The sequence below is a fragment of the Equus asinus genome, chromosome 27, assembly GCF_041296235.1.
Source record: "Equus asinus isolate D_3611 breed Donkey chromosome 27, EquAss-T2T_v2, whole genome shotgun sequence".
NCBI classification, from domain to species: domain Eukaryota; kingdom Metazoa; phylum Chordata; class Mammalia; order Perissodactyla; family Equidae; genus Equus; species Equus asinus.
This window is the reverse complement of record NC_091816.1, coordinates 10,438,380-10,465,681: the sequence shown is the minus strand read 5'-3', so window position 1 is coordinate 10,465,681 and position 27,302 is coordinate 10,438,380. Positions and strand designations below refer to the sequence as shown.

Here is a 27,302-nt window from a genome sequence, read left to right as displayed (position 1 = left end):
AGGTGAAGGGAGGGGTCAAAAGGTACTAGCCTCCAGTTGTAAATAAATAAAGTCATGAGGATGTAATGTGCAGCATGGTGACTAGTTAATAATACTGTATTGCATATTTGAAAGTTGCTAAGAGAGTAGATCTTCAAAGTTCTCATCAAAAGAAGAAAATTGTAACTATGTGTAGCAACAGATATTAACTAGACTTATTGCCGTGATCCTTTTGCAACATGTACAAACACTGAATCATTATGTTGTACTCCTGAAACTAACATAATGTTATATGTCAATGACGCCTCAATTTTTTTAAAAAGATTATTCACAGGACCCAGCTGTCGGTGGAGAGCAGGGACTAAATCAATACTAAATCAAACAAAAAATACACCACTTCGCCTCCTTAAAACAATTCAGGGAGTGTGGTGAGTGGCAGGCGGTGAGTATTGTCCAGCTTTTGATTTCTTCCACATTGTTTTAAATTTGATTTTACTAACATAAAAGGGCATGTGTAATGGACAAAGAGAACAAATTAGTGGTTACCAGAGGGGAAGGGGGTTGGGCGGTGGGGATAAGGGGTAAAGGGGGCACATTTATATGGTGACTGACAATAACAATGTACAACTGAAATTTCACAATGTTATAAACTATTATGACTTTAATAAAACAGAAAGGAACAATGTTGAAAGACCAAAAAGAAAAGAAAAAGGCATGTGTACGTATATGACTTTCGTCTAGGTCTCTAAATCAGCCTTGTATAGGGCTGTAGGCTAGTGAGAACAATCACAACTATTTGCCATTTGAAGCAAAATAAACTATGCATTTAATATACCTCTAGTCCTCCCATACCCGCATTTTTCAAATGGGAAACAGCTTGATAAAGATTAAGTGACTTGCCCAAAGATATTTAGTAAACCACAGTTGGTTTTTATAACCTAAATTTGGCTCCAAAAACCAGTGCTAAATCAGTGCTTTCCACCAGGGTGGTTCTAATTCGTAGTTTTCACCTGCATGCAGCAAAATTACATTTATGATGTACTGAATTATTTTATAATGTGATATGCAAATTAAGGGTCCATCCTTATTCTGAGATTGTGCCTCTCTTACTCTTTTGGTATTAAATAAAGTCGCCTTTCTTTTGAAAAACGATATGAACTAGTAAAGGTTTTCTTTTTCCCCTGTCAAAATAAGAAGCAGGAAAAAGCTGTCAGTCTTTCAGAAAGTCTTTTGAAATATTATCTGATGGACGAAGTTCAAAAGCCAGGACCCAACACTGCACAAACACGAGTGTCTGCGGTGGGTGGGGGGAGGAGCGGGGCGGGAGCTGGGGGCCCGGGTTAGAAGGGACCGAGTCTGGGCGGCACCGACCGGCCGCGGGAGCCAAGCCGCGCCGCCCCGCGCGCCCCGCCCGGCAGGGAAGAGGCCGCCGGGAGGGCCAGGCCGCCAGTACACAGGGACCGTCACCGGCCACACCGGCGTCCTCGGCCTCGGGGCTCCGGGACTCAGCCGACTCCGCGCGGGGCCGTACGGCACCATCAACCGGGTGTACACTCCCAGAATGAGCTCGGGGACAAGCCCCACGCTGTGCCGGAGCCCAGGGACTGCCCGGACTTGGCGGAAAACGCGGAGGCGCGGCGGGAGTTAGACCGCCAAGAGGCGCTGTGCACGGCTGGGCAATCAAAACTCTCGCGATAGGTGAGACGAGGCTTCCCGGAAGTGATTCTCCGGAAGAAGCATGGCTGTTCCCGGAACCTGGCTCGGAGCTGCACGCTGAAGCGCCGACAGCATGCAGTCTGATGATGTGAGTCTCTTCCTTTTGCTGTGCCACCCGGGGTTTACGCAGAGTGTCTCGCCCGCTTAGGCGGCTCAGGAGCCACATACTCATCTGGTCATTTGCCTCGTGTCGCTCCGGAAGCGAGGCTTCCAGAACCCCGAGCGTGGGGCTCTCACGTGTCTCCCCGGGCCCTCCAGCCCGCTGCCCAGGGGCCAGCCCACCGCCACCTCCGTGACAGGGTCGGCGTGTCCAGTCCTTCGTGCCTGGCAGTGAGGGACTTTGAATGTGGACTTGGGGACTCGGGAGGCGGGGGTGGGGGCGGTACGGCGAGGTTTAGACGTCAAATTAAGGATCCTTTTCATCCATTTGCACGTTACTTTTCTATCTGCTTTTTCTGTTAGATTTTTCTTTACGTTTGCTCTGCTGTCTGCCCCAGTCAAAATTTCAGAAGCATCTTAGATTCCTTCACTAAGTTATTTGTTGGAGAAATATTTAAGTGCTTACAGTGTGCATCGTGGTAATCACTGGAGATTAGGTTGTTAATAAGCCGGACCAAAGACCTCTGCTTTCCTGGAGCGCTCTCGTGGGGAGACAGATAGTAAACAAGTGAACAGATAAAAACAATGGCACTTTGTAATAATACTGTAAAGGAAAGACCAGAGGTGATGACAGAGAGTAATTGGGAGACACCCCTTCAGATGGGGCTGATCAGGGAAGGCTTCTCCGAATACAAGTTATTTGAGCTGACCTAGATGATGAGAACGAATCAGCCACTGAGGGGCTGAGGGAAAAGCAGTCAATCCTGTCAGGAAGAGTAAAGTACAAAGATCTGGAGGTAAGAGAGGAAGGAATATGATAGAAGACACCAGTGTGGCTGTGCTAGAGGAATCAAGGGAAGAGAGAGAGGTAATGAAGTTGGATGTGCTTGCCAGGGCAAGGTCATGTAGACTACGGGAAGCGTTTTTAGGGCTTTTAATGGGAAATGACATCTGATTTATGTTTGTGAAAAGTTCTATAGTTGTGTGAGAGGCTTCTGAAGGAGAGGAAGGATGAAAGCAAGGAGACTAGTGGATGATGAAAGTAGCTTCAGCTAAGGTGTAATGGTGGAGATGAAAAGCAGTGGATGGTTAGTGGTCTGTTTTATCAGGATCACCAACAAGACGTGGTGACGGATTAAGTGAAGATGAAAAAGGAGAAATTAAAGGATTTTGGGTTTGAACAAATAGTCCAAAGGTGGTTTCATTAATTGAGACGGGAATACTGGGGGAGGAACACGGTATTCTTTGGAGAGGTGTGAAGTTGAGGACTCCGTTTGGACGTGTTAATGTGCATGGTGCCTTTTAGACATCCAAGTGGAGATGTCAAGTAGGCCTCTAGGTGTGTATACACGAGTCTAGTGCTCGGGAGATGACAGTTTGGGAGTCATCAACGTAGAGATGAGATTTAAAGCTGCAAGCCAGAATGAGCTCCTGCTTTTCCCGTTTCATTTCCTCTTAGCTATTTCCTACCATCCTCCACCCCATTACCCCCCCAACACATATCTTACAAAATTCCCAAAATGCTGCCCCATTTTTCACACTTCTGTGTATTTTTCCCTTTAACTGCTTGAAAGCCTCTCCTGGTTCCTCGAAGCAGCTGTCTCAAAGGCTCTCGGACTCTTACATGCCTCTGTTGTGGCACTTAGACTGCTGCTTTGCAATGCTTTGCTTACGTATTTTTCTCCTTAACCAGACAGATAAAACTCTGTAAGGACTGTACCTTCCTTCATTCAACAAATACTTGGGTGCCTCTTGTGTGTCAGGACTTAGGGATGTCAGTGCCTTACATAAATTAAGTTAGAATAAGTGCTAAATGAATAGAGCATATTGGTTAGTGGAGGATAGCAATAGTTGATTTTCCTTGCCCTTAATGAGATAAAATTATGGTATGTATATCCAAAAATCTAGTACTGCATGTAGCCTTCAACAATGGATAATGAAAATAGTAAGTAAAAAAGGAAAGTTAGAAAATGTATATAATATGATCTCATTTTTGCTAAAAATATTCACAGGCATACTGGTGGAACGTACCTACGTATCAAAAAATATTTACAAAACACTAATGAAATTTTATCTTTGGGTAATGGGGGTTATGGTTATTGCTAATTTGTATTTACTTTTTCTACAAGAATCTGTTATTTGTAAAGAAAGGAAAACATGTCATACTGTTTACAAAACGTTTCTTCCTTGTCTCATTCCTCAAAGACTCCTTCCTTCAGTAAAGCAGGGCACTGCCCTAGGGCATTATTTTCTTGGATTAATATGCCAGTTTGCGTCACAGCAATTGAAGTGTGTTTTTCCTTTGTCTTGCAGGTTATCTGGGATACACTAGGAAACAAGCAATTTTGTTCCTTCAAAATAAGGCGAGTCTAAATATGCATCTTGGACAAAGAGTTCTTCAGTTGCCCTCTTGGTAACCCATCTTAGAATTTTTGCTTTTTTCCTCCCATTCTAGAACCAAGACTCAGGGCTTTTGCAGAAATGAATACAGCCTGACTGGACTGTGTAATCGGTCATCCTGTCCCCTGGCAAACAGTCAGTATGCTACTGTCAAAGAAGAGAAAGGTAACTCCCCAGTTTTAACTTGCATGGGAACTACTCAACAGCTTTTAAAAGGATATTCTTTGGTCTCTCTGTAAATAATAATAAAGGTATTTACTTCATCCTCCAGGACAGTGCTACTTGTATATGAAGGTTATAGAACGAGCAGCTTTTCCTAGGCGTCTCTGGGAACGGGTAAGACTTGGGACATACAACTACATGTCCATACAATGGTTATATTGATCAGGAGCACAAATGCCACATGCTCTTCTCTCCTCCTTGACCACATGTAGATTAAACTGTGGAAGGCATCCTCATAAGGCCCCATAGGTGTCGTTAACAGTGAAGACCTAATCATTTACCCTCGCCCTTCAAGCTTCCTTTTTCCATTTGATAGGTCCGGCTTCATAAAAACTATGAGAAAGCACTGGAGCAAATAGATGAAAATCTGATTTATTGGCCTCGTTTCATTCGACACAAATGTAAGCAAAGATTCACCAAGATCACCCAGTACCTAATTCGAATTCGAAAACTTACACTAAAGCGACAGTAAGTATTTAGATCATTCATTTATTTCTAAATCTATCTTTCTATGGATCATGTTATGAAGCTGAGAGATTGTGAAACCTCTAGTAATGCTTTCTGTTAAATTCAATTTTGGATAATCTTTCATGGCATGCTAAGAAGAAACTTTTTTGATTAAAGTCGTGCCCTTTGATTTTCCAGGATTTTTAAAACAGTTTAGTACAACTTGATTTTCCCTCCCTGTCTGAAAATCAGCTTCAGAAAATTTCATTTATAACCCCCTGAAGGAATCTTAAAATTAGGGATCTGAAAATGACCTATAAAATGTGAATAAACAGGAATGTAAGAACTTTACTCTAGGTTCATTGAAAGCTAATTTTTAAAAATGGTAAGAAATCCACAGAATTAATTAAATACCTTCTTGAGGAGCATTAGGCTCTAATATTTTCCATTGTGACCTGCACAGAATGCTAAAGATGTCAGTCTTCTAGAAAAAGTTCCTTTTTCGTAGTTCACTGAAGCATTCCTCTTAGCATAATGGATGCCCTCGCAAGTCTCAGAATGACCAAAGAAAATGAAACCAGCCACGTTAAAATATATGTAAGAATGTCTGATTATAGCATTAAATTTCTAGAAAATTTTAAATATATAATCTTGCTGTATTGAGCCCTACAACATCGATTACAATCCTTTCTTCATCTAGTTTTTTTTAAAGGAACACAAAGCACATGTACTTGGATTCTCTGATGATGTGTTTTATTTCCCATAGGAGGAAACTCGTTCCTTTGAGTAAAAAGGTGGAGCGGAGGGAAAAAAGAAGAGAGGTAACTTACTCTGATATTTATAGCGTCTCTGTTTTCATTGAGGGTAAAGCTGGTAGGCAGGGCCAATGAGAAAGACTCAGTCACCATTGTCTATGAACTGCTCTGGCCCTGGGTAGCGGTTCACTAATGGTTAACTAATGGATAAGATATCTAATTTTCCATATCTTAAGATTATGACTTTCAGGGCAGGTTAAAATACGGGTGTTTTAGGGATATATGTAATAGAGAGCAGAAAAAATACCTTAAATAGAGATCCACAGCTCCTTGTCTGAAATTCTGGAGGTCAGATGTTTCAGAATTCAGATTTAATGTGTTGCCTATGTTACATATTATGTATTACCCTCAGCAGAGTCTGAGCATTCTAATCAAACACGCTAGTAGTTCCTCAGTGAAATACAAGAATGTTCACACTAGATGGAATTTTTAAAAACTGTTTTTAAGTACCCTCATGTCAATTCAGGTCATACTCGCCACTAAACTGAGTTTTTTGGATTTTGAAGTAGCTGGTAAGGAATTGATCAGGATCATTTGTTTCTTTAAGTAAACTGGGTGGTGGTGTTACTAAAGTAATGAATAGTGTGCTAATATTGTGCTATCCCTGGAAAATCTTGTGAGGAAACTCCAGCCCTTGTCTCAGAAAGCAAGCCTGCCTCTCTGCCTCACTGGGACCTCACTTAACCTGAACTTTCTTATGCTTTTCAAGACCCAGGAATTAGCTATTCCTGACAAGTTCAGATTTTCAGTCATAGATTCTAGGGATTTGCTTTGCTTACCTCCCTTCCACCAACAGACATCTGCGTGACCATTTGTCATATTCTATCAAGAAGTGGCCTTAATAATCTTGATGCTTTTGTTCCCATTAATCACATAGATTTCTGTATTGTAAATCTGTTATATCATTGGTCTTGAAACTTTTTTGATACTCCACAATCAATAAAATTTTTAGACATATTCCCCGATATATTATTTATAAATGTTATTATACATGTCTACTTGCACTAATAGGTATACTATAAATAATAATTTGTGATGTGAAATGAACATTTTGTTTTTGCCGAGTATAAATTTCTCTTTAAGGGCCATCATAAGTGACAGATGTCTGAGATACATAGAGCAGTGCACTGTGGAGTGTTTGCATTAAGCACTTGCTTTTCATTTTTCCTTCTCCACCACCAGTTACACAGATGTTTTTGTTCAAATCTGCCTAGTGAGTTTTCATCTTCCTTGACTGTCAAGCTGCTGTTCTTCCAAACCTTTCAGAAGAAATTAAATTTTTTATTTTTACCAAATAAGTTTGAAGCCCTCTGAAAAATGTAGATTTGTGCCACGGTTAAGTTTGCATGTTCTGCTTTGGTCCAGGGTTTGCTGGTTCGGATCCCAGGTGCAGACCTATGCACCACTTGTCAAGCCATGCTGTGGCAGGCGTCCCACATATAAAGTAGAGGAAGATGGGCACAGATGTTAGCTCAGGGCCAGTCTTCCTCAGCAAAAAGAGGAGGATTGGCAGCAGATGTTAGTTCAGGGCTAATCTTCCTCAAAAAAAAAAAAGTAGATTTGGAAGATTTTTAAATGGGTTGGAAAATTCTATTTCCAAATTAAGTGTGTGATTGCAGTTTTTACAAGAGACACGTTTTCAGCAATGTCACATATAGATGTAATCACTTGCTCTTAAAATGTTCTATCCATAGAACAGGTCTTTTTTTTTTTCTTCAAAAAAACAATTTCTTTCAGCCTATTAAAATATTGTCTCTCTCTTGAAAGAACAGAGTATTTATTTTTTAAAACTTCTGCTATATTACATACCACTGACATCGATTTGTCATCTTAGAAGAGGGTGGCAAATATGGAACATTTTTTGTGAAAAATGGATGGTTCTTTAAGTTCACAGCTGTTTTTAATTACTAAACCATTAAATAACCAGCACACCTTTATAACTACTCCCTATCTTATTACAAACTATTCAGTATCATCTCTAAATCCACATAAACAAGGAAACAAACAGCTACATGTTGTAATATTCTGAATAAAGGAGTGAGATCACCATTGTCAAACTTGGTGCACTATTTCTCCCTCGGGATATCTTGGTCACTGTATCTGACACACAACTATTGGCTTTATGGACAGAGTCAAGGCACCAATGTCAGTAGGCATAAAAAATATTTGTAACACTTAATTTCTAAAGGAAAAAGTAGTTTTGAGTATTTTCTTGCTAAATCTCAGTGGATGACCGTTGAGGGTAAGCACCCACTTCAGAGAATAATGAACATCGCAGTAGCCTTTTAACTGATCTGTGTGCCCCATCTCCCTGCACTGCGACTTAGCCCACACACTGTTCATCATTCTCAGGTAGCTTCAACGTGTAGCACTGTAAAATCCTCTAGGATTTTCACTATCAAATTGCTGCACAATCTTAGGCTAGAAAGGTATAGATTTTTATGTTTTGGTTGTGGGTGGTACAGGTTGATGCCATGGGTCATCTCCCATGAGAGATCATTGAAGGAAGAGATTTTTCCTCTATCACATGGAATCTAATGGTTTTAGAAAATATAAATGAGTAAAAGTCTCTGCTCCCTTTTCTCAGCTTTTACAAAGTCTGCTTCAGGATTGCTACTTTTCTGAGACACTTAAATGTATATAGGCCTACCTGCTGTGTATGTCGATCAAAGGCTTTGTTAGAAGTTAATTTAGAATGCTGTTTATAAAACCATAGGGATCTTTAAAATTCAAAGCTTCACAACAAAGTTTGAGGGGGGGAAAAGAAGAAATATATCTGGTTGGAGAGGCAGAAGCCCAAGAGCAGGAGGGAAAAGGTGATTATATTTTCTTTCTTATCAAAACTTGGTTTCTTCCACTTAAACAGGCCAAAACATGAGTCCTAATGAAGTAAATGGGTTTGCTCTTTTTTGTCTTGTAGGAAAAGGCATTAATCGCTGCTCAGCTGGACAATGCCATTGAGAAGGAATTGCTGGAGAGGCTGAAACAAGATACGGTGAGAAAGTTAGGAGCCTTAGGGTACAAATTTTATTTTTTAGGTGGTAGTATCATGCTAAGAAATGTGGAATAGTGGGAAATGTGTTTTATTCTTAAAGATCTTCACCTTGATTTTATTTCTGGAATAAAATAACTATCATATAGGCCCTGGCTTCCTCACATTGCTTCACTGGTGCAAGCACCTGACTTGCCTTGGCTGCCCTGTTACTCCATTCAGTATAGGAGACCTTGCCCTTTTGCCCTTATTCCCAACTCCTGTCCCCAAAGGCAGCAATTCCAGATGTCTGTATAAAAGCCATACAGTTTTGATCCTCCTATTATCCTAGTCTTTTAAGTTTCTTTAAAGTAAGTTTTATTCTAAGAATGTGTCCTTTACAGAGAAAACATGAATAAAATTTACTTTTTCCTTATTGTTTCCTCTTCGTCAGCAAAATTGTATTTGTTCCAATCCACGGGTTTTATAGACTGCTAAATTTTAAGTGATCTGTTTCTATCCTTCATAGAAGTTACCTGTTTGGTGTTAACCAGTAACAACTAAATGTCAAAATGGGCTTTTTAAGACATTGCCAGCTCTAGGCTTGAAAACAATATAGAAATATTACTCATCAATTTAACTATTCTCATTTAATCACTGAGGTAAAAGTAATATGCTTGTCAGACAGTGGACTTTAAGTGTAAGATCCAAATGTAGTTAAAGCCAGTCTCTGTTTACATTCTTCAGTATGGCGACATCTACAACTTCCCCATTCATGCCTTCGACAAGGCCCTGGAACAGCAGGAGGCAGGGAGTGACTCTTCAGATGCTGAGGAAAAAGATGATGAAGATGATGATGAAGTAAGCCTTGTTTGTGTTTTGCTTTGTCAAGCAGTAATCTATAAGACTGGATCTATTTTTATGTAATTGAGACAATATCATTTTCTGTCCCCTAACCAAAAATAATTAATTGGTCATTTTTTCCTATCATGAGATTAATTTTGGTTCAGTAGTGGCTGCTTTGTTCTCCACGTTCAGCCAACAAACTATGCATTGACAATTTTAATCTTATTTATTGGCATTCTAAAATTTTTCCTGCAAGATGGCAAATGAAGACTCCTCATTGGCTGATGGAATATACTATAAGGAACCTACTGAAATTTACAAAGAGTTTAATCTTACTATTAATATAGGAGAAGTACCTGAGTGATAGTATTTTTAGGAAAAGGGCAGATTTAGTAAGTAGGTACTTAATCAACGTGGTATACTCACATAGGTGCATAGGTGTAGTTGTCCTATTAGTAAACTATTTTCGATTTTTAAAATTATAGTTTTAGTTGAATTTACAAAGAACTGTTTATAAATCCCTTCCTGTATACTGATTTTAACCAATTAAAATGAAGACGTCTTACCTGCAATGATTTAAATCAGGCATGAGAACTGATATCCCTACAATGTTTTTAATTCAACAGTATTAAACTTGGAAATAAGTAGATTTTAGTTGCCTTGTAAGTAGACTCTGATTCTGTTTGTGTTACTTATGCACTTATTTATCAAAGAATAGAACCCTATGTCTAAGCTGAATTCATTAGGTGTTTTGAACCTAACAATATGTTTTATTTTAGGAGGTGGGGAAGAGAGAGTTTGTGGAAGATGATGAGGTTGATGAGAGTGACATAAGTGATTTTGAGGTGAGATTTATGGGTAAAAAATTGTCCTTTGGCCTTCAGCAAAAAAGCTAAAACACCCCAAAATAATGAGGGTTTCTGAACACAGACAGGCAGATAAATTCTCTAGTTTGTTCTAAATTGAGAGGATAATGAGGTTTGGGGGATGAATCTAGCATCTTCTCCTGTTTTATTTTTTCCCTCCCCACATTAGGATATGGATAAACTGGATGCCAGCAGTGATGAAGATCAGGATGATAAATCCTCCAGTGAGGAAGAAGAAAAGGCCCTTGATGCCAAACACAAAGGCAAAATGCCTTTGAAAGGACCTTTGCGGAGAAAACGAGCATACGTAGAGATAGAGTATGAACAGGAGACAGAGCCTGTGGACAAGGCCAAAACCACGTGATTTCCTGTCAGACATTTATAAACAGGACTGAACATTTTGAACTTCTTCCTTTCTTTTATCTTAAGCACATACACACCTCCAGATTTTGCTCTTTATGTTGTATTTAACACAGTATTTGTGTTTTTAATATTTATGCCCCTTCTGGCAAGAAACCTGGAAGAGTGGAGGAAAGCCTTAAATTGTGAACACAGTATTTTTATAGCATTGGCATATGTGTTGAAGTAACAGCTTGAACCCAAGCAGCTTAACAGATGAGTTTGTGGGTGTAAATATTTTTAAATTTTAAATGCTACCCACTCCCCCTCTTTCTTGCTGTCTTCCCCCCGAACTTTATTTAGAAATGTCTAGATTTCAATTTTTTCTTGTTCTCCTTTCCCTACTTTTTTGAGAGTAAAAGGAAAAAAGGACAGAGATCTAAATTATACTGTTTGTATAAAAATACCTTTTCCTTAAATAATCACATTTATACAACTGGAATACAAAGAAAATCCTTTCCTCTTCAGGAAATTCGTACAAATGTTAAGTTCCATCGCCGGGAGCGCCTTCCGAAGCCTGCTGCACTTTTCTGAGACAGGTCACCACCTTACTGTCCTCACAGCTTTGGAGAATTTTGGCCAGGAGACCCTGAAACATGAAACCAAGCAGGGTTTGATTGTTGTTTTGCTACTTCCTTCCCTTTTACCTTGGTTCTTCTTTCTTGGTACCATACTCAAAAGAAGGACAGAATACATGACACTAGGGGACAGCTCACAGAACAGCTGTAACTTTAAAAACTACTGGCATGCTTGGAAATGTCCTGCTGGTTCATGAAGCAGCAGCTCAATACCAGCCAAAGTGGATGAGAGAGGATTTAGGGCCTGAAAACTGCCTGAGATTCAAGAGCCAAGATGAAATAATTTGAATAAACTAATAATACAACAAACTATATTATCTCAAAATATTTTGAAGATATGAATTTCTTTTCATGCTGCTTTATAACTTTCAATTGAAGATTTCTCAGTGGGATAAGAAATGTGGCAATAGTTTATTAAGTATATATAAATACACACATAGCTATTATATGCGATGGCTTTGAGAAGTTAACTTTTGTGGCATATGAGACCAAAGGAAGAATTCTCATATGAACAAAAAAAAATATGGGAAAACATAGTTGCCCCTGAAAAACAGGAAACATTTCTGGTATCTGAGCTAATCTTATATTGTTACTCCTTGGTGGCTTATAGCCCATTATTTCATCTTTTTATTATTATTATTATTCAGACAACTAGAACAGAACTTAAATTTTATAAACTCTTGATCATAATCCTTTCGCCCATTCTCTGTCCTCTCCCCAGAGACATCTGCTGATCCTCTTGCCCTTTGGTCTAAATGGTTCTGAATAGCTTTAAAGGAAGAATAGGTATTGATCGAACTTCTGAACAGTAGAGGGCTCAGGGGTGGAGACCTGAACCCTCCATGTTCATTTACAGACTTGGTGAGGCACATAAAGAGTAAATTATAATCAATCGTAAGAATCACCTAAGGATAATGAGACCTGACGAGAATGGAGCTGCAGACTGTCCCTTACCTTCACCCGCCCTTGAGAGCAGTGGTCGAGGAGAATCAGGCAGTCTGTGGCCTCCTCTAACAAGGCGCTCTTAATAGGCTCAGGTGTGAGACTTGGATCCCTTGCTACATCACATAGCAGTTTCAAGAGAGCCTTCAATAAGACCACAAGTCTACAGGAAACTCTGGAATCAAAAAGAAAAACTATTCAAACTCTAAATCAGGATATTAAGAGACTTCAAAGGCCATCTAGTATAAAAGTCCTCATTTCATAAATGAAGGAACTGAAGACCACAGAGCTGAAAGCAGAACTAGAGACCAGACTCCAGATTTCTTAGTTTCAAGCCCTCTATGTTTTTCTACAAGATTACCCACATACACAACCACTGGCCTGTCAAGGAATACAGTGCTTCCCTCCAGAAGCTTGGTTCTACTGGAAGGAAACAGTCTCCCCTGGAAAGGGAGAACTGGGACTTTCCCTTACCAGGGGCCTGCCTGTACTTTCAGCCAAAGAACAGGAGATGGCCCATAGTCCTTCAACTTTTATGCAGTCTCAGGCCTGGAAGTTAAAAATAGAGTGAGGGAAATAACCGTGGCTTCTGGGACTTAACTGTCAATTTGAATTTTCTGTCATTTTAATTCCAGATCCTAGATTACCATCAGTTAAGCCCAGCCTGTTCTACTTAGTCTTTCTAAAAGTTTCTATATGGATGAAAAAGTTCTGGAAATGGACTTTTTCAGAATCAAAATAGGGGTGATTGTTGCACAAAATTGTGAATGTACTTAATGCCACAGAACTGTATACTTTAAAATGGTAAATTTTGTATTTTTTTAATCACAATAAAAAACAAAGCCTTAATAGAAGATGAAAAATAACTTGTAATGTGAAAATATACATAATAAACCACATTTCTGGACAGAAATGTGACTGGGAAAAGTTGGCGTCCTTTATCTTGATCTAAAAGATACCAAGCAGCATTCTATAATTTGTGTGCCACTAAGCCCTCTACCTGTCATCATTCAACATACAATCCACTGTTTCCCACTCCCTAGGCCCCGCCCCCTCCATAGATGACATCCATCTTCTAACCTCCCTACATTTGCTCACTGATCTGTACTTGGAATCTTCGTCTCTGCTCTTAAAGGACTGACAGTATTAATCAGAATCAATTTCATTCATCCATCTATTCGTTCTAATCCAGTCTATTCATTTCTCAAATATTTGTGTACTTAATACCAGGTACTGAGTAAACTTCAGTATTCTCAGTATACCAATGTGGTCTTCCATCCTCCTGGAGCATATGGTTCAGTAGGGGAGAAAGACAGTAACTAACTAAATGCAACCTAGTTACAAATGTGACTGTCAGGTACATTATAAGGAAATGAGAGAATACAGTTAAGAACAGATATGTAGATCTTCCTCAACTTAGAATGGAGTTACAGCTTGATAAATCCATTGAACTGAAAATATCAAGTTGAAAATGCATTTAATACACCTAGCCTACCTTGGATGATCTCAGAATGTTTACATTAGCCTACAGTTGGGCAAAATAATCTACCACAAAGCCTATTTATAAAAAGTGTTGAATATCATGTAATTTATTGACTACTGTACTGACAGTGAAAAACAGAATGGTGGTGTGGGTACAGAATGCTTCCAAGTGTATGGGTTGTTCACCCTTGTGATCATGGGGCTGACTAAGGGCTGCAGCTCACTGCCCAGCCTCACGAGATAGGATCCTATTGCACAGCACTAGCCCGGAAAAAGATCAAGCTTCAAAATTCGAAATACAGTTTCTAGTGAATGTGCACAGCTTTTGCACCACTGCAAAGTCAAAAAATCGTTAAGTCAAACCATAGTAAGTTGGGGGCTATTTGTGTATGTATGTTGTTGAGGCACTGGACTCTCCAGCTGAATTAGACTTCGTTATTTCATGCAAGAAAGCCTTTTGCTGACTCAATACGTTTGGGTTCCAGTTTACTGATCCTGACACCTACCTCAAGCCAGAGCTGACATGCTTTCTAAGCAATCATACCCTAAATTAGTACTCTCCTAATCAGTGCTCTGCAGATGTTCAATAATGTGCTATAAAGTATTCCATTCTCAATCAGATTGAAGAAACACTGGGATGAACGAAGTTAAGCAAGTCTATGGTAACTCTCCTAAATGTCCTTTAAAATGCTAATATGTATTACAAATCTAGAGCGATATACACCTGAAGTAACTACAGGTATATTTTATCATTTAAATGCCACTTTCTATTCAAAATCTAACAGGTGTGTAAAAATAGGAGGTATTCAAATATATGGCATGTCCTTAATACTTTGTACTGAAAGTATATCTGGGCAAGTTCTGAAGAGAAAATTGGCTGAGTTTTGCCCCTCTTAGCACAACTCTCTGCTTGGTTGGTATACCTGGGCCATGTATACTGCATGAGAAGTTTTAGGGTTTCCAGTATCTTCAATCTAGCCTCCTCCTCTGGTCCATCATAAACCTCCAGATAACCAATGATGACTCGTTGCAGCCTCTTCAAGTGCCGGACAGTTAGGATCCCCAACCTAGAAACAACAGAGAAAATGTAATCCCAAAGAGATGAAGTTGAGGAGTACAGCCAGACCAGCAGCCCAGGGACTCGCCTCTTCACAAAGGCTGGTAGGTTTCTCGCGTAGGTCCTGCGTAAGAGGAGGCGGTGCTCTGGCTCCATGTGGGTCAGGATCAGCTGCAGTACCTCATCACAGTGTGTGGTGGGTCGAGCTGCATCTCCCTTCCAGTGGAGGCCTTTCTCCAGGACAGGGAATAAATCCAACAGACACAGGAGCACAGCCTAGGAGGAAGTAATGGCAGGGAACTGTAGTCATCGATTTGTATTCACAACACTTACTGATTTTTCTAGTAACTTCGTTAATCTACTTTCCTTGGGGTCCATGTCATAGAATTCTAAAAGATACTCACAATAATGACTGTATATTACTTTATATTTTCAATTTTCCTTTTCCATTCTTTATCTCCATCTGACAGTCTCAAGTAAGTTAATACCTTCTCCTCCAGACTGTTCTTTGCTAATCTTTAAAATGGGAAGAATGGCAGAGCTGAAACTTTAACTCAAATTTTAGGAGTCTAAGAATTACTAAATCTAAGTGATATTTACATGTACTTACAATAAAACTGCTCCCAAATAGTCTAAGAGGGTCCTAATTTGTATCCAATCTGACCATCCTATCTGAAGCTTCAGAGTGTAGGTGATCCCCGTTAGCTCTCCTGAGATCTTTGGGTTTTCTCTTAGTTTTTTTTTTTTAAATTACCATCTCAAGAGCCCTAACCCTTTGGCTCTTAGTACCTGGATACTCAAACCTAAAATATTATTTAAAAAAGGAAGGTGGCAGGGTGAGGTGTGGGAGAGGCAGGCATAAAATAAGAATGAAGGTTATTTCTACCTCTAATTTTATATAACTTGTTTCTTCTGTCTTCAGAATGTTCTTTCTCCTCCTAAGAAACTCCTTTTCATCCTTCATAAGCAAATATCACCTCCTTCCCGAATCCTCCTAAAACCACCCCAACACCAAAGCTGGTTACATGCCTACTGCTGGACACCCACCGCACTGACACAACCCTCTTTCTACAGACCTATCACTCCATACTGTATTTACATATACAGTACACATATTTACATAAATGTCTCTCCAAGGGGTTTCTTAAAGGCAGAAACCTTGTCTGATTCATTCACTCTTGGAACCTAAAATGGTTACTGGCACACAGTAGGTACTCAATGTCTACTGGATGAAAGAATACATGACACTAAAATATCCAACACACAAGGAGTTTTAAGTGTGTTTTTCAATATAAAGCAGCCCAGAAAGGACACTTAAATAAAAATAGAAGTTTTCCAGACATAAAGCTGCCCCTGAGTGATACATAACTGACCCAGATGAGGACAAAACACTGGCTTTTCTGTGGAGACGCGAGAATGTGGATGCCTGCTTGGTACTGAGATATCTTCACTAGTCACTTGCCACCTCCACAGTTTCAGCTTGGCAAGGGCTTTTAGTTGTCAGCCTCACTTTCCAAGAGAGGAAAAGGTTTCTCAAATATTCTGATTCACATAATGCCACCTTCTACTCAAACGTGAGAACTCAGACTCACAGTCATGAACGGATCCGACAATTACCTGGATGAGGTGGTGCTCCGGTGTGTACAGGTGGTTGAAAAGGGCATGGTATACGACCTGGGCCCTGTTATACTGAAGCAAATCAGCAGCTGGCTGCAATCAGACAAATCGCCCAATGAAAAGAAAGTTTCCTAAGGTTGGCAAAATGTTGAGTAATTTCTGAAATTGAATTATGGGCACATGGGATTTATTATACCATTCTCTCTACTTCTCTGTATATTTTAAAAACTCCGTAATACACAGTTAAAAAAAAAGTTTCCTTGAGTAACAGCTTGGACATTTGGGTATAATCCCTTTCAGTTTCTGATTTTTTTTTTTTGCTCCTTGAAGGTCAATTGTTAATTACTCAAGGTCGAATTATTCAGTTTGACAATGCCCCATGCCTTATGTACATAATAATGGCCCATGTTTCTCATATGTATTACCTATGAGATACAACCTCTACCAGGTTGGCAGAGGAAAAATGTAAAGAGAAAAAAACATAAGTAAGTGAATTTAGTTACACAACAGCATGAAGAGAAAGCTAGTTAATAAAAGATATTAACATAGGCAACAATAAAATAGTGATATCATGAATGAGAACGGCCCTGATGAGGCAGTTTGTCCCATCCATCCAGATGACAGAGAGCAGAGGCTGCTCACCACGTTAAGCACAATGTGATGGAGGCAGTGTACACCCAGGATTTTGTTCTCAGTTTGATAGTCATCTGAGATGAGCAATGATGGGGGAAGTATCCTTTCCAGATGCTGGTTCAGCCAGGGTCGAGAGACCTGTTGCAGAGTCCACGAGAAAACATGTTTTGTGGCAGGATTATTCTTCCAGGTTTCCCTAAATGGAAATGTGAAACTATATTAAGTGACACGGTGTTAACTAGCAAAGAAAATTAACCAGTTGAAGCTTAACAGAGTACTTTCGTATCCTTGAAAAACAACACATCCCACATAAGATAACTCGATGTTATAACATAGATTTTGAGATTTAGATCAAAATAATTCAAAGAACTTACACTAAATGCACTTAAGAATCACCCAGGGCTCTGTCTTAAGCTCATCCAGTGAGAAGTAGCAATTTATAACCACAGCTATGTAAAGGATCTGTGGTGCTGGTAGTGGTGGTTACAGTGAGGACATGTTGAGGAAGGAGAGAGGAGTAAAGGAAATGCCTTCAGTATTATTATTATCAAGAGAGCAAATGAATCAATATTTGAAGAGCAATTTACAGCTTATAAAGTGAGTTTACACACATTACTCAATCTTCAAAATAACTGTGTAATAGGTAAAATTATCTTCATATTACAAATAATGAAACTGAGGTTCAGAGAGGCTGTCTGACCCGGTCCTCCTCAGAAGCAATAACAAGAAGCCCCAGACTGCCACAAAACTGAGCCTTAAATTTTAACTCCAAGTTCCCGGTAAAATGCCAGTAAGTACACGTTTTTTTTCTAATCACTCCAGCGTTACAAATACTAACAAAGTAGCAAGTGGAAACTCACAGAAAATACTTTAGCTGACAGCAATCTAAAGGGCTTTCATTTTTACATCCCAAACATTGCTTCCGTATCTAATAACTATCCCTATCTAATAACTAGCGCTGAGTTTCAAGATCTCTAAGTTTAAATTCAAACCCTGAGTTTAAATCCTCCCCAAAATCCCATCCTCACCTAACTCAAGAAAGGTACGTCTAAATAAATGGGACAGAACTTCCAATTGCCAGGGCAGTCGAAATAAGGACTGGAAAGAGCACTAGAAAATGGAGTCTGAAGCGCCGGGTTCTAATGTCGAATTTGCCATTATCTAGTTGTCACTTACAGCAAATCATAACCTTCTGGGCCTTAAGAGATCAGCTATTAGAACACCTTTATCTTACTCATAAAGAAACTAAGGTTCCTCTGAGCTCTCACATTCCAAAACAGTGGGCTGAAGCTCAAGCCGGTGGCCCTTTCGGCAGGGATACTCACTTATTCAAATCGGGTTTGAGAAGTCCCATTATCAGAGTAAATCTCCCTTTCTCATCCTCATTTTCTCCGTGGAGGAATCCCGCCACAGAAGCACACTCAGTAACTTGAAGCAGTACGGCGAGCACCTGTCCAGCAACGTCCTGCGATCTTGGGCTGGTCCATGCTTGCTCCAAGCTGTGCGAGACGGCAAAAATATAGATGGGTCCCGCCAAGAGACGGAGGCATGCCTTCCGGGCAGGGCAAACCAAGGAATTCTCGGCAGCCCCAACTTTCCTCAATAGCTTAAGAAACAGTAACCCAACCGCTGCCGCTTTCTCGGCCACTTCAGAGTGACCATCGCTTCCACCTCCCTGCTCCTTGGGTGGGGCTGCATACTTCTCCAGGGCTTTTGCCACCTGCCCCAGCATCTCGGGCATTCCGCGGAGCGATGTGCCACTCCCCCCAAACAGTTCATCACCCTCTGTGGCTTCTATCAGAGCACTGAGGTCCTGAAGAGCTGCATTTCTGGCCTTGCCACGTCGGGAATCCAGGCCGGTAAGATGGTGCAAAATCTGGGACAAGGCCTGTCCGAGGTCGGAGGAAGCCCGCTCTCCAGGCAAGGACGAGCCTTCCCGCGATGGGCACTCCCGACAGCCGTGAGGCTCCATTCCTCAGCCGGCGGCGGTGAGGGCTGGTCTCTCCCAGAGGACGGGGATGGGGGCGGGCGGGGATGCGCGAAGGAAGGAAGGAAAAATAGGGAAGGAAAGCCGGAGGATGGAATCCTCTCAAAGAACAAAACTAAAACCAAACAAAACAGCGAGACGTCTTGGAGGAGGGAGGGCGAGTCTCACCAGCCTAAGAGTAAACTGTGTGCAAGGGAACGCTTGCAAGAAAGAGTCCTCTTTGGGAGTAACGGAATCGCAGCCTTCCAACAGCGAAGCGAAGAAATTACTCTTGCCTTTTTAAGGACTCAAAAAAAAAAAAAAAAAAGAGTTCAAGAAATAAACCCCTAAAGCATGAAGGCACGGCATGAACACGGTCACCGGTTTCCGCAGCCCTTCCCGCACAACGTGCCTAACAACTTCCGAACCTCGCTAACGCCGTTGCCGCAAAGCATAAGGCCAGCTTCCGCCAATAGTGGCGGCAACGCTTCGTCATTTCACGACCTAGTGTCGTAAAGCCGTAGAGATCCAGGTTCAAAAAAGGTGGAGCTATGGAGAAAATTTGCATAGACAATAATCCGCTCGCTGATTTTGTTTGTGTTTTCACTTTTAAGGTAGAAACACAAGAGAAATCACGGAATATTGGAGATAGTCTTAAAAATGTACAGGATCTTCTTATACGTGAAGTCTGAATATATATGGACGACATCTGTCACCCTTTCTTAAAAGTCCGTGGGCCATCCCCAGGGTTCTGTGACAAGAACCTGATTACGATCCTTTTGTAGTTCATGAGCGTGATGATTGGGTGTTCACGCGGCTGTGTGACATGTGCCACCCACAAACCTTGTTACGACGTGGGCACATTACCCGTCTGACGTGAACTGGAAGGATCATCATTATCATCGTCGTTTTTTTCAGTGTTTGTTTTAAGTTGGCTGTTGGTGTTCTTTTTTTGTTGTTGGTTTTGTGTTTTCCTGTTAGCTTTGTCTGTTGGTTTTTTAACGTCTAGGTTGCCCAGATTTCAGTGGGTTTTCTTTGGAGTTAGCTTCTCTAAGTGTGTAGACGCAGGCATTTAAAGATCCACCTGCGTTAAGCGTCGAATCGCTAACCCGCCTGTGGCCCCTTCGTCGCGGGGTTTCCCGGGAGGTAGTGGGCGCTCGGGGCTGGAGAGCCGCCTGGGGCCACGTGTTCCCGGGCAGCCGCGCGGGGCTGAGGCTTCGGCCCCGTTGCCCCAGCCCGTCTCCTGCGGGTTCCCTGAGGGTGGAGCTGGGTCAAACGACCTTGGGTTCCCCAGGGGCCGGTCACGGTGGCTGGCCACCTGTGGGACTGTGTCCGTGACTTCACAGAGCTTCGACTGCGTCGTGGGAGCCCGGGAAGCACGCTCCCTTCGTGCCAAGGCGTGGGCAGGAGCGCAGAGCAATGCGCGTCCGGCGCGGGGAGGGTCGGAGAGCCGGCGTCTCGGGGAGGGACCCTCAGCCGGAAGCCCCGCGCCTCCTCGCCGCCGCCGCTCAGACCTGCGCTGCCGGGCGGGCTCAGCCCGACGGTGCGTTCAGCCGGTCGCCTCCTGGCTTGGGGATTCCTCCGGTCTCAGGGTCCCCAGGAGTCAAGAGAAAGCCCTGCGGGAATCTCCTCATCTTGGCGTGCGCGCGCATGTGTGTGCGTAAGGAGGGAGATGTCAGGAGTAGGGTCTCCTCCCAGGGGTGGTGGTTCACGGTGCAGGGAGACATACAGCACTTCGTCCCATCTTCAAGATGTACCCTTTCAAGTATCCTATCTGCGTATCCTACTGCGATTCCTTCCTTGCCCCCTCCCTCCCTCGTTCGCTGTGTGACCTTGGGCAAAAAAGTTCGGTAACCTCTCTGTGCCTTCCTTTCTTTAACGGTAAAATGTAGGTAATAATAGTTCCTAGCTAGGATTGCTATGAGAAATAAAGGAGTTACATATATGTAAACTGCTTAGAGCTATCTGGTCAGTGGGAAGTTCTATACAGGTGTTAGCTCTTGTTGTTAATTCGTAGTTTCTGTATTAGCTTACAGTTCCTCTTTTCGGAGGAATTTCGTGGTTAGGACCCTTCCTCTCTGCCGGTTTCATTTGGTCTTCCCTTCCTTGACCAATTGGTGGCACTCATGATTTTCTAAGCAATTTCAAACATTGATAAAAACCGTTTTCTCCCAAGGATATTCTCCCATATTAAGGCCCGTGTGGGAGCATAGATGCCAATCCACAGACAGTTATTGTATCCCTCCTGTGTGTGAGCCTGTCTTTCCTGTTCCACGTGCCCCTTGTGCTAAGTGGATCCAAGATCTCTCTCCCTCATGAGGAAAGTGCTTGTATTACCGAGGTCTCGCCCCCTTCCCTAGGAGTTTCCTGAGGCGGGAGGCCATGTCTTTATCCCCAGTGCCTGGCACACTTAAGTCATGTAATAAATGTTTGTTGGGCCCACATGCCCATCCACAGAGGGCTGGCTGAATAAACCAGGGTACACCACACAATGCAGTTCTGTGCAGCTGGACAAAGCAATGAAGACCATCTCTGTGGAGGCCGTGGAACTCCAGGATGTATTGTTAAGTGAAAAAAGCAAGGCTGAGACCGTGTATGTGTCGCCTTTCTTCTAAGAAAGATGTGTGCCTTTGCTTACATTTTAAAGCAGCAGCAATGGAAGTATAAATTACAAACTAATAAAAATGGCTACCCATAAAAAAGAACAGGATGAAAGAAAGGGGGATGGAATCTAGACTTCTTTTCATATACTGTGTTTTGTATTTTCGACTTTGGAATCATGTAACTGTTTTACATAATTATTCTTTTTAAAGAAAATAACAAAGCATTTCCTCAGAAAAAAAAAGCCATTGATCAAAGTATATATTGAGTTACTGGCATAACCACAAGGAGCAATAAGAAACTGACTTTAAAACGCATTATTTTGACTGTATATCCTTAATGTGACGTATCCTAAGGACAAAAAGGAATGGTAAAGAAATCAAACTGCATTTAGTAATAATATGTGTTAGTAATAACACTGCTATTGTTATTTAGATGCTGTTGTACGTATTATGTATATAAAAGAGCAAATAACTATCTTAATGTTAGAAACCAGGGTCTTCAATGAAAGATAAAAGAGATACAAGTATGCAGTCAATGAAGTTAGGTCTATAATTGAAAATTTGAATTGGCAATGGTAGTATGAGTTCATGATTAATTTTTATTTTTTCTCCAAAATATATACATATATCCTAGCTGTGTTCACCAAAAAGGCCAAGAAGCAATGACAATCCAATGGCAATGAGCAACGCTAGTGTCCAAATTCATGATCTAAATGCCGTTGCCCACTAAGAGGAACCAGGAATCCTTTAGGAAATGACTGATTTCAGAACTGGGGCAGAGATTGTGTAAGATGAGCCTGTGGCATTTTATTATGCCAGAAAGCAAGTGGCTTTCAAACACTACTGAGGTTATGTCAAAAGAACCCAAGAGCAAAAATGAAGGGACACCCTTTGGCCAAAGATGAAACGATTTCAACTTAAAAATGAATAACTAGTGGATTGAAACGTGTCAAATACATGCAAATCCATGAATTCATGGTAATACTAAAAGAAAAAAATCCCTCATCATTCACTCTTGGATCACCTAAGGAAGCAACTCTTTATTTTGAAAACTGGTAAATAAGAGGAAAAAGTCAAGTATCTTCTCTGCTATATATTTCAGGGGACCCAAGTAGTTTGTTGGGGTGACAAATACAACAGATCTGGTAGAATTGGAAAGACACTATTCACAACTTCTAATGAAGTGCTGAGACCAGGCCACTATCATCCAGGGCTATTCAAATTATGGGGTGGAATGTTGATGGGAAATTTTATAATGGTTGGATGGAGCTAACAAAACCCGAACCCACTAATTTATCTTACCGCTAAAAGTGAGACAAGCAGATATCATGTGCTTCCTGACGCACAGCAATAGGAAGTACACACCATCTATGAAATATTCTTGCACAAAAATTGACCCCAAATCTAATCAAACTTCTAGATCTAACTACCAAATGGTGAGAAATATGGAGGACAAAGAAACAGATTAAAAGACACCAAGGCAGCATAATCAGCCAAGCTAAGCATGTGGGAAATTCCACAAATTACCCAGTTTTTTCGATAAATAACTAGCATGAAAGAAATGGAGTGGCGAGAGAACTAAAGTTTTTAACAACATCTCAATCAAATGCAATGTTGGATCTTGTTTTCAGTAAACAAATGGTAAAAAGATATATTTAAGGTAATTGGGGAAATTTGAACATAGATCTATTATTAGGGTGTTCACATAATTTGGCATCTAAACAGGGCATGTTCAGTGTTAAAGGAGACACTATTAATAATGATGCTGATACAAAGGTGTAAATTGGACTGCCTCAGGCAAACTTGATTACCCTGGTATTACACAACTTTGTAGAATTATTGTTAATTTGATAATGTTATTGTTTAGTTTTTTACATTACATTAGTGTTAGGTGTACAGCCTAATGATTCAATATATGTATATGTTGCGAAATGATCAACACGATGTCTAGTTAACATCCATCACCACACAGTTACAAATTTTTTTGCTTGTGATGAGAAATTTTAAGATCTACTCTTTTAGCAACTTTCAAGTGTACAACACAGTATTATTAATTATAGTCACCATGCCGTACATGACATCCCCAGGGTGCATTTATTTTATGCGTTTGTACTTTTTGACCACCTTCACCCATTTCACCCCTCCCTCTACTCCCTCATCCCCCAGTCTGTAGCAACCACCAATTTGTCCTCTGTATCTCTGAGTGCTCTCTCTTTTTTTAATGTTTTTATGTTTTTTTAATGTTTATATTTGTAACCTATTAATTAGAAAAGCAATTCTCAAACTTTTTAGCCTCAAAACTTTTTACACTCTTAAATATTATTGAGTCATACAAGGATAGCTAGAATCAAGAACACCGAAAGTAGCGAATTTTGGCAAGGATATGGAGAAACTGGAACACTCCTACTTTGGCGGCTGAAATGTGAAATGGTGCAGCTGCTGTGGAAAACAGTTTGACAGTTTCTCAAAAAGGTAAACATAGAGTAACACAGAGTTAAACATATGACCCAGCGATTCTATTCCTAGGTATATAGCCAAGAGAACTAAAAACACATTTCATACAAAAAGTTGGACACAAACGTTCATAGCAGCATTATTCATAATAGTCAAAAGTGAAACAACCTGAAAGCCCGTCAACTGATGAATGGATAAACAAAATGTGGTCCGTAGGTACAATAGAGTATTGTTCAACCATAAAAAGGAATGAGATTCTGATATATGCTACAGTATGTGTGAACCTTAACAACATTATGCCAAATGAGATAGGTCAGACACAAAAGATTCCATTTATATGAAATGTCCAGAATAGCAAATCAGTGGAGTCTGAAAGGGCATAGGGAGAGAGGAGAAGTGGGAGTGACTGCGAACTGGTGTGGGGTTTCTTTTCCAGGTGATAAAAACGATTGGGAACGAGCTAGTGGTGATGGTTACCCAACTTGTAAATATATGAAAACCTGCTGAATTGTATACTTTAAAATGGTGAATCCTATGGTATGTAAATTAAATCTCAATTAAAAAACTAATTTACAAAAGGATTGAGGACCCCAGAGAGCGTTTCCTTACATGAGATAGATATTTAGATAGATAGATTTTTTTCTATATTAGGTTTTAAAACTGACAGATTTTTTTAAATATCCATTAAATTCTTTTAAACATAGTGACAATAAACTCATTGCACATTAACTAAAAACTTATTTTTCTTTGTAAAGATTTTATTTTCCCTTCTTTTCTCCTAAAGTGCCCTGCTACATAGTTGTGTGTTTCTAGCTGTGGGTCCTTCTAGTTGTGGCATGTGGGATGCCGCCACAGCATGGCTTGATGAGCAGTGCCATGTCCACACCCAGGATTTGAACTGGTGAAACCCTGGGCTGCCAAAGCAGAGCCAGCAAACTTAACCACTCGGCCACGGCGCTGGCCCCCTAAAAACTTATTTTTATGACAACTATATTTTCCAAGACAAAAAAATTAAAGAAGAATGGCATTGTTTTACATTTTTGTAAACAGATTTGTAACTCCCTTTCGTATGTGGTTTAGTAGGAGACAGCTGGATTCTCAGATCTGCTGCCGCATTCAATCTGTGTTGGAAAGCTCCATGGTCCATTCATGAAAGAACAAGAATGAAAAGGACAAGCAATATATTAATATTATTATAAAAATAGTTTTGATCTGGCAGACCTCCTGATAGGGTCTTGGAAACTGTCAGGGTCCCAGACCACACTTTGAGAACTGCTACAAGAAATTCACTCAATATATATATACATTTTAAAGCTTGGCACCTGAGCTAACAACTGTTGCCAATCTTCTCTTTTTTTTTCCTGCTTTTTTCTCCCCAAATAACCCCAGTATATAGTTGTATATTTTAGTTGTGGGCCTCTCTAGTTGTGGCATGTGGGATGCTGCCTCACCATGGCCTGATGAGCGCCCAGGATCTGAACCGGCGAAACCCTGGGCCACCAAAGCGGAGTGCGCCAACTTAACCACTTGGCCATGGGGCCGGCCCCGATCACACAATGTTAACAATTGACGTGATATCTGGGATTCACTTTAAGATACTCCATGGCAGGGGTGGTGGGAAGGAGTGATAGAGGATGGATGAAATAAAATTATGATCATGTTGACAATATTGAATCTGGGTAGTCGATCATGGATGTTCTTTATATTAGTCTATTTTACTGTAAGTCCAAAATTTTCCATAATAAAAAATAGTTTCTCTTCTTACTTTTAATCAACCCTAGTTTGAGCAAAATGCCTTGTGGGAGTTGGCAGGCGGGAAAACCGATTTAGGGATTAGATATATAAAGATGCAAAGATGAATTAGATATAGTTCCTACCTTCAACAGGTTTTCATCTGCCAGGGGACACAGTGATAGGGCGTTGTTGGGAAGGAGGCTAGTGTCATTATCTCCAATCTGCAGATGAGGAAACCGAAGCTCTGAGAAGTTGAGTAACGTGCCCAAGAGCTGACAGCAGAAAGTGGTAGAGCTGCGACTTAAAGCTCAGTGCGTCTGACTCCCCAAGCCTGTGCTCTTCACAGCTCTACCCTTCCTTTCCAAATCCTCCAGGTACACAATCCCAGAATGTCACTCTCACTGATACCTTGTGAATGGCCCCCCTCAACAGAGGCCCAGGCAGTGACCTAGGAGAGCCGACAGTCTTTAAAAATTATGTCAACTGCATTGGTCTCCACCTTGCACCTGTCCCCTCCTTCAATCCACATAATTTAAATTGCAGGAGCAGACATCTTATCCATATTTGCCTTTCTCTCCTTGACTCTTTGTCTTCCTCCAGTTTTTGGAAAGCAATCTGGCAACACCTCTTAAAAGAATAGATGAATTCAGTGACAACTGTACTCCTGAGAATCTATCAAATACAAATAACCGTGTGTAAAGATACAGGTTCAAGACCACAAGGATAAACAAGTGGATTCATTGCGTGAGTGCTCACAGGGCAAACACCTGAAAACGAAGTGAAGGCTCGTCAATGGCACATCCATACAGGGGAATTCACCAGCCATTTATCAAAAGAATGAAGTGGAGCTAAACCAGGGGCTAAGGAGGGGTTTCCACAAGATGTTGTTCAATGGTGAATCTAAGATGCAAGAGAAGCTATGATCTCCTGTTTATAAGACAATGCTTTAAAAAAACGAACGTTTGTATATTTGGAGCCATACATACATATGTATGTAGGTCTAAGAATACTTGAGTAAGGAGGAAATATGGGAGGATACGTTCCAGATTCTCAGATGATCTTGGGTGCTGATGTGGGGAAAAGGAGGAAGAGAGGAAGATGGAGGAGCTTAGCAAACAAAAAAAATGGAAAGAAAAAATGACAATACCTTTTTACAAAGCAGACATATGATTATATTTATATACTTATGTATGAATGTGGTTATGTATAAAGAGATTAAATTTTAAAATATTTCCTTTAAGGAGAAATGGAAGAATGCAATAAATTCCAGAGATTTTGAGGCTAAACTTTTAGCAATACTTCTCAGTTTTCCAAAGACCATGTTATTAAAGATTTGGGGTAGAAACCTCTTTATAAGGAAAAACAAAAGTGCGAGAAAGTAAAAAAAAAGTGTTTGTTCCCTTTCATTCTCCTGAAAGTAAAAACTAATGTGATTAAGCATCAAAGTATTCCAGCTATGTCTTCCCATTCATATGG

At 40.7% G+C, this 27,302-nt stretch overlaps 2 protein-coding genes and 1 non-coding gene across 3 annotated transcripts; 2 read left to right on the top strand and 1 right to left on the bottom strand.

Annotated features, from left to right (window-relative positions):
- Positions 1 to 1,385: 1,385 nt before the first annotated feature.
- On the top strand, positions 1,386 to 11,213 carry MAK16 (MAK16 homolog). The gene is made up of 10 exons (XM_014847742.3): positions 1,386 to 1,783; positions 4,108 to 4,157; positions 4,250 to 4,359; positions 4,466 to 4,530; positions 4,733 to 4,884; positions 5,630 to 5,684; positions 8,599 to 8,673; positions 9,397 to 9,510; positions 10,275 to 10,340; positions 10,531 to 11,213. The coding sequence occupies exons 1-10, from the start codon at positions 1,769 to 1,771 to the stop codon at positions 10,723 to 10,725; spliced, it is 897 nt and encodes a 298-aa protein (XP_014703228.1). The 5' UTR covers positions 1,386 to 1,768; the 3' UTR covers positions 10,726 to 11,213.
- On the bottom strand, positions 11,212 to 19,942 carry TTI2 (TELO2 interacting protein 2). Its single transcript, XM_014847741.3, has 7 exons — positions 18,395 to 19,942; positions 17,079 to 17,265; positions 16,437 to 16,529; positions 14,908 to 15,095; positions 14,686 to 14,829; positions 12,293 to 12,455; positions 11,212 to 11,349 (listed from the first exon to the last, which is right to left on the bottom strand). Exons 1-7 carry the CDS (start codon positions 19,039 to 19,041, stop codon positions 11,245 to 11,247), a joined length of 1,527 nt encoding a protein of 508 aa, XP_014703227.1. The 5' UTR covers positions 19,042 to 19,942; the 3' UTR covers positions 11,212 to 11,244.
- On the top strand, positions 19,809 to 19,912 carry LOC123281496 (small nucleolar RNA U13). Its single transcript, XR_006521042.1, has one exon. It is a non-coding gene; the product is annotated as a small nucleolar RNA U13 (small nucleolar RNA).
- Positions 19,943 to 27,302: the final 7,360 nt, after the last annotated feature.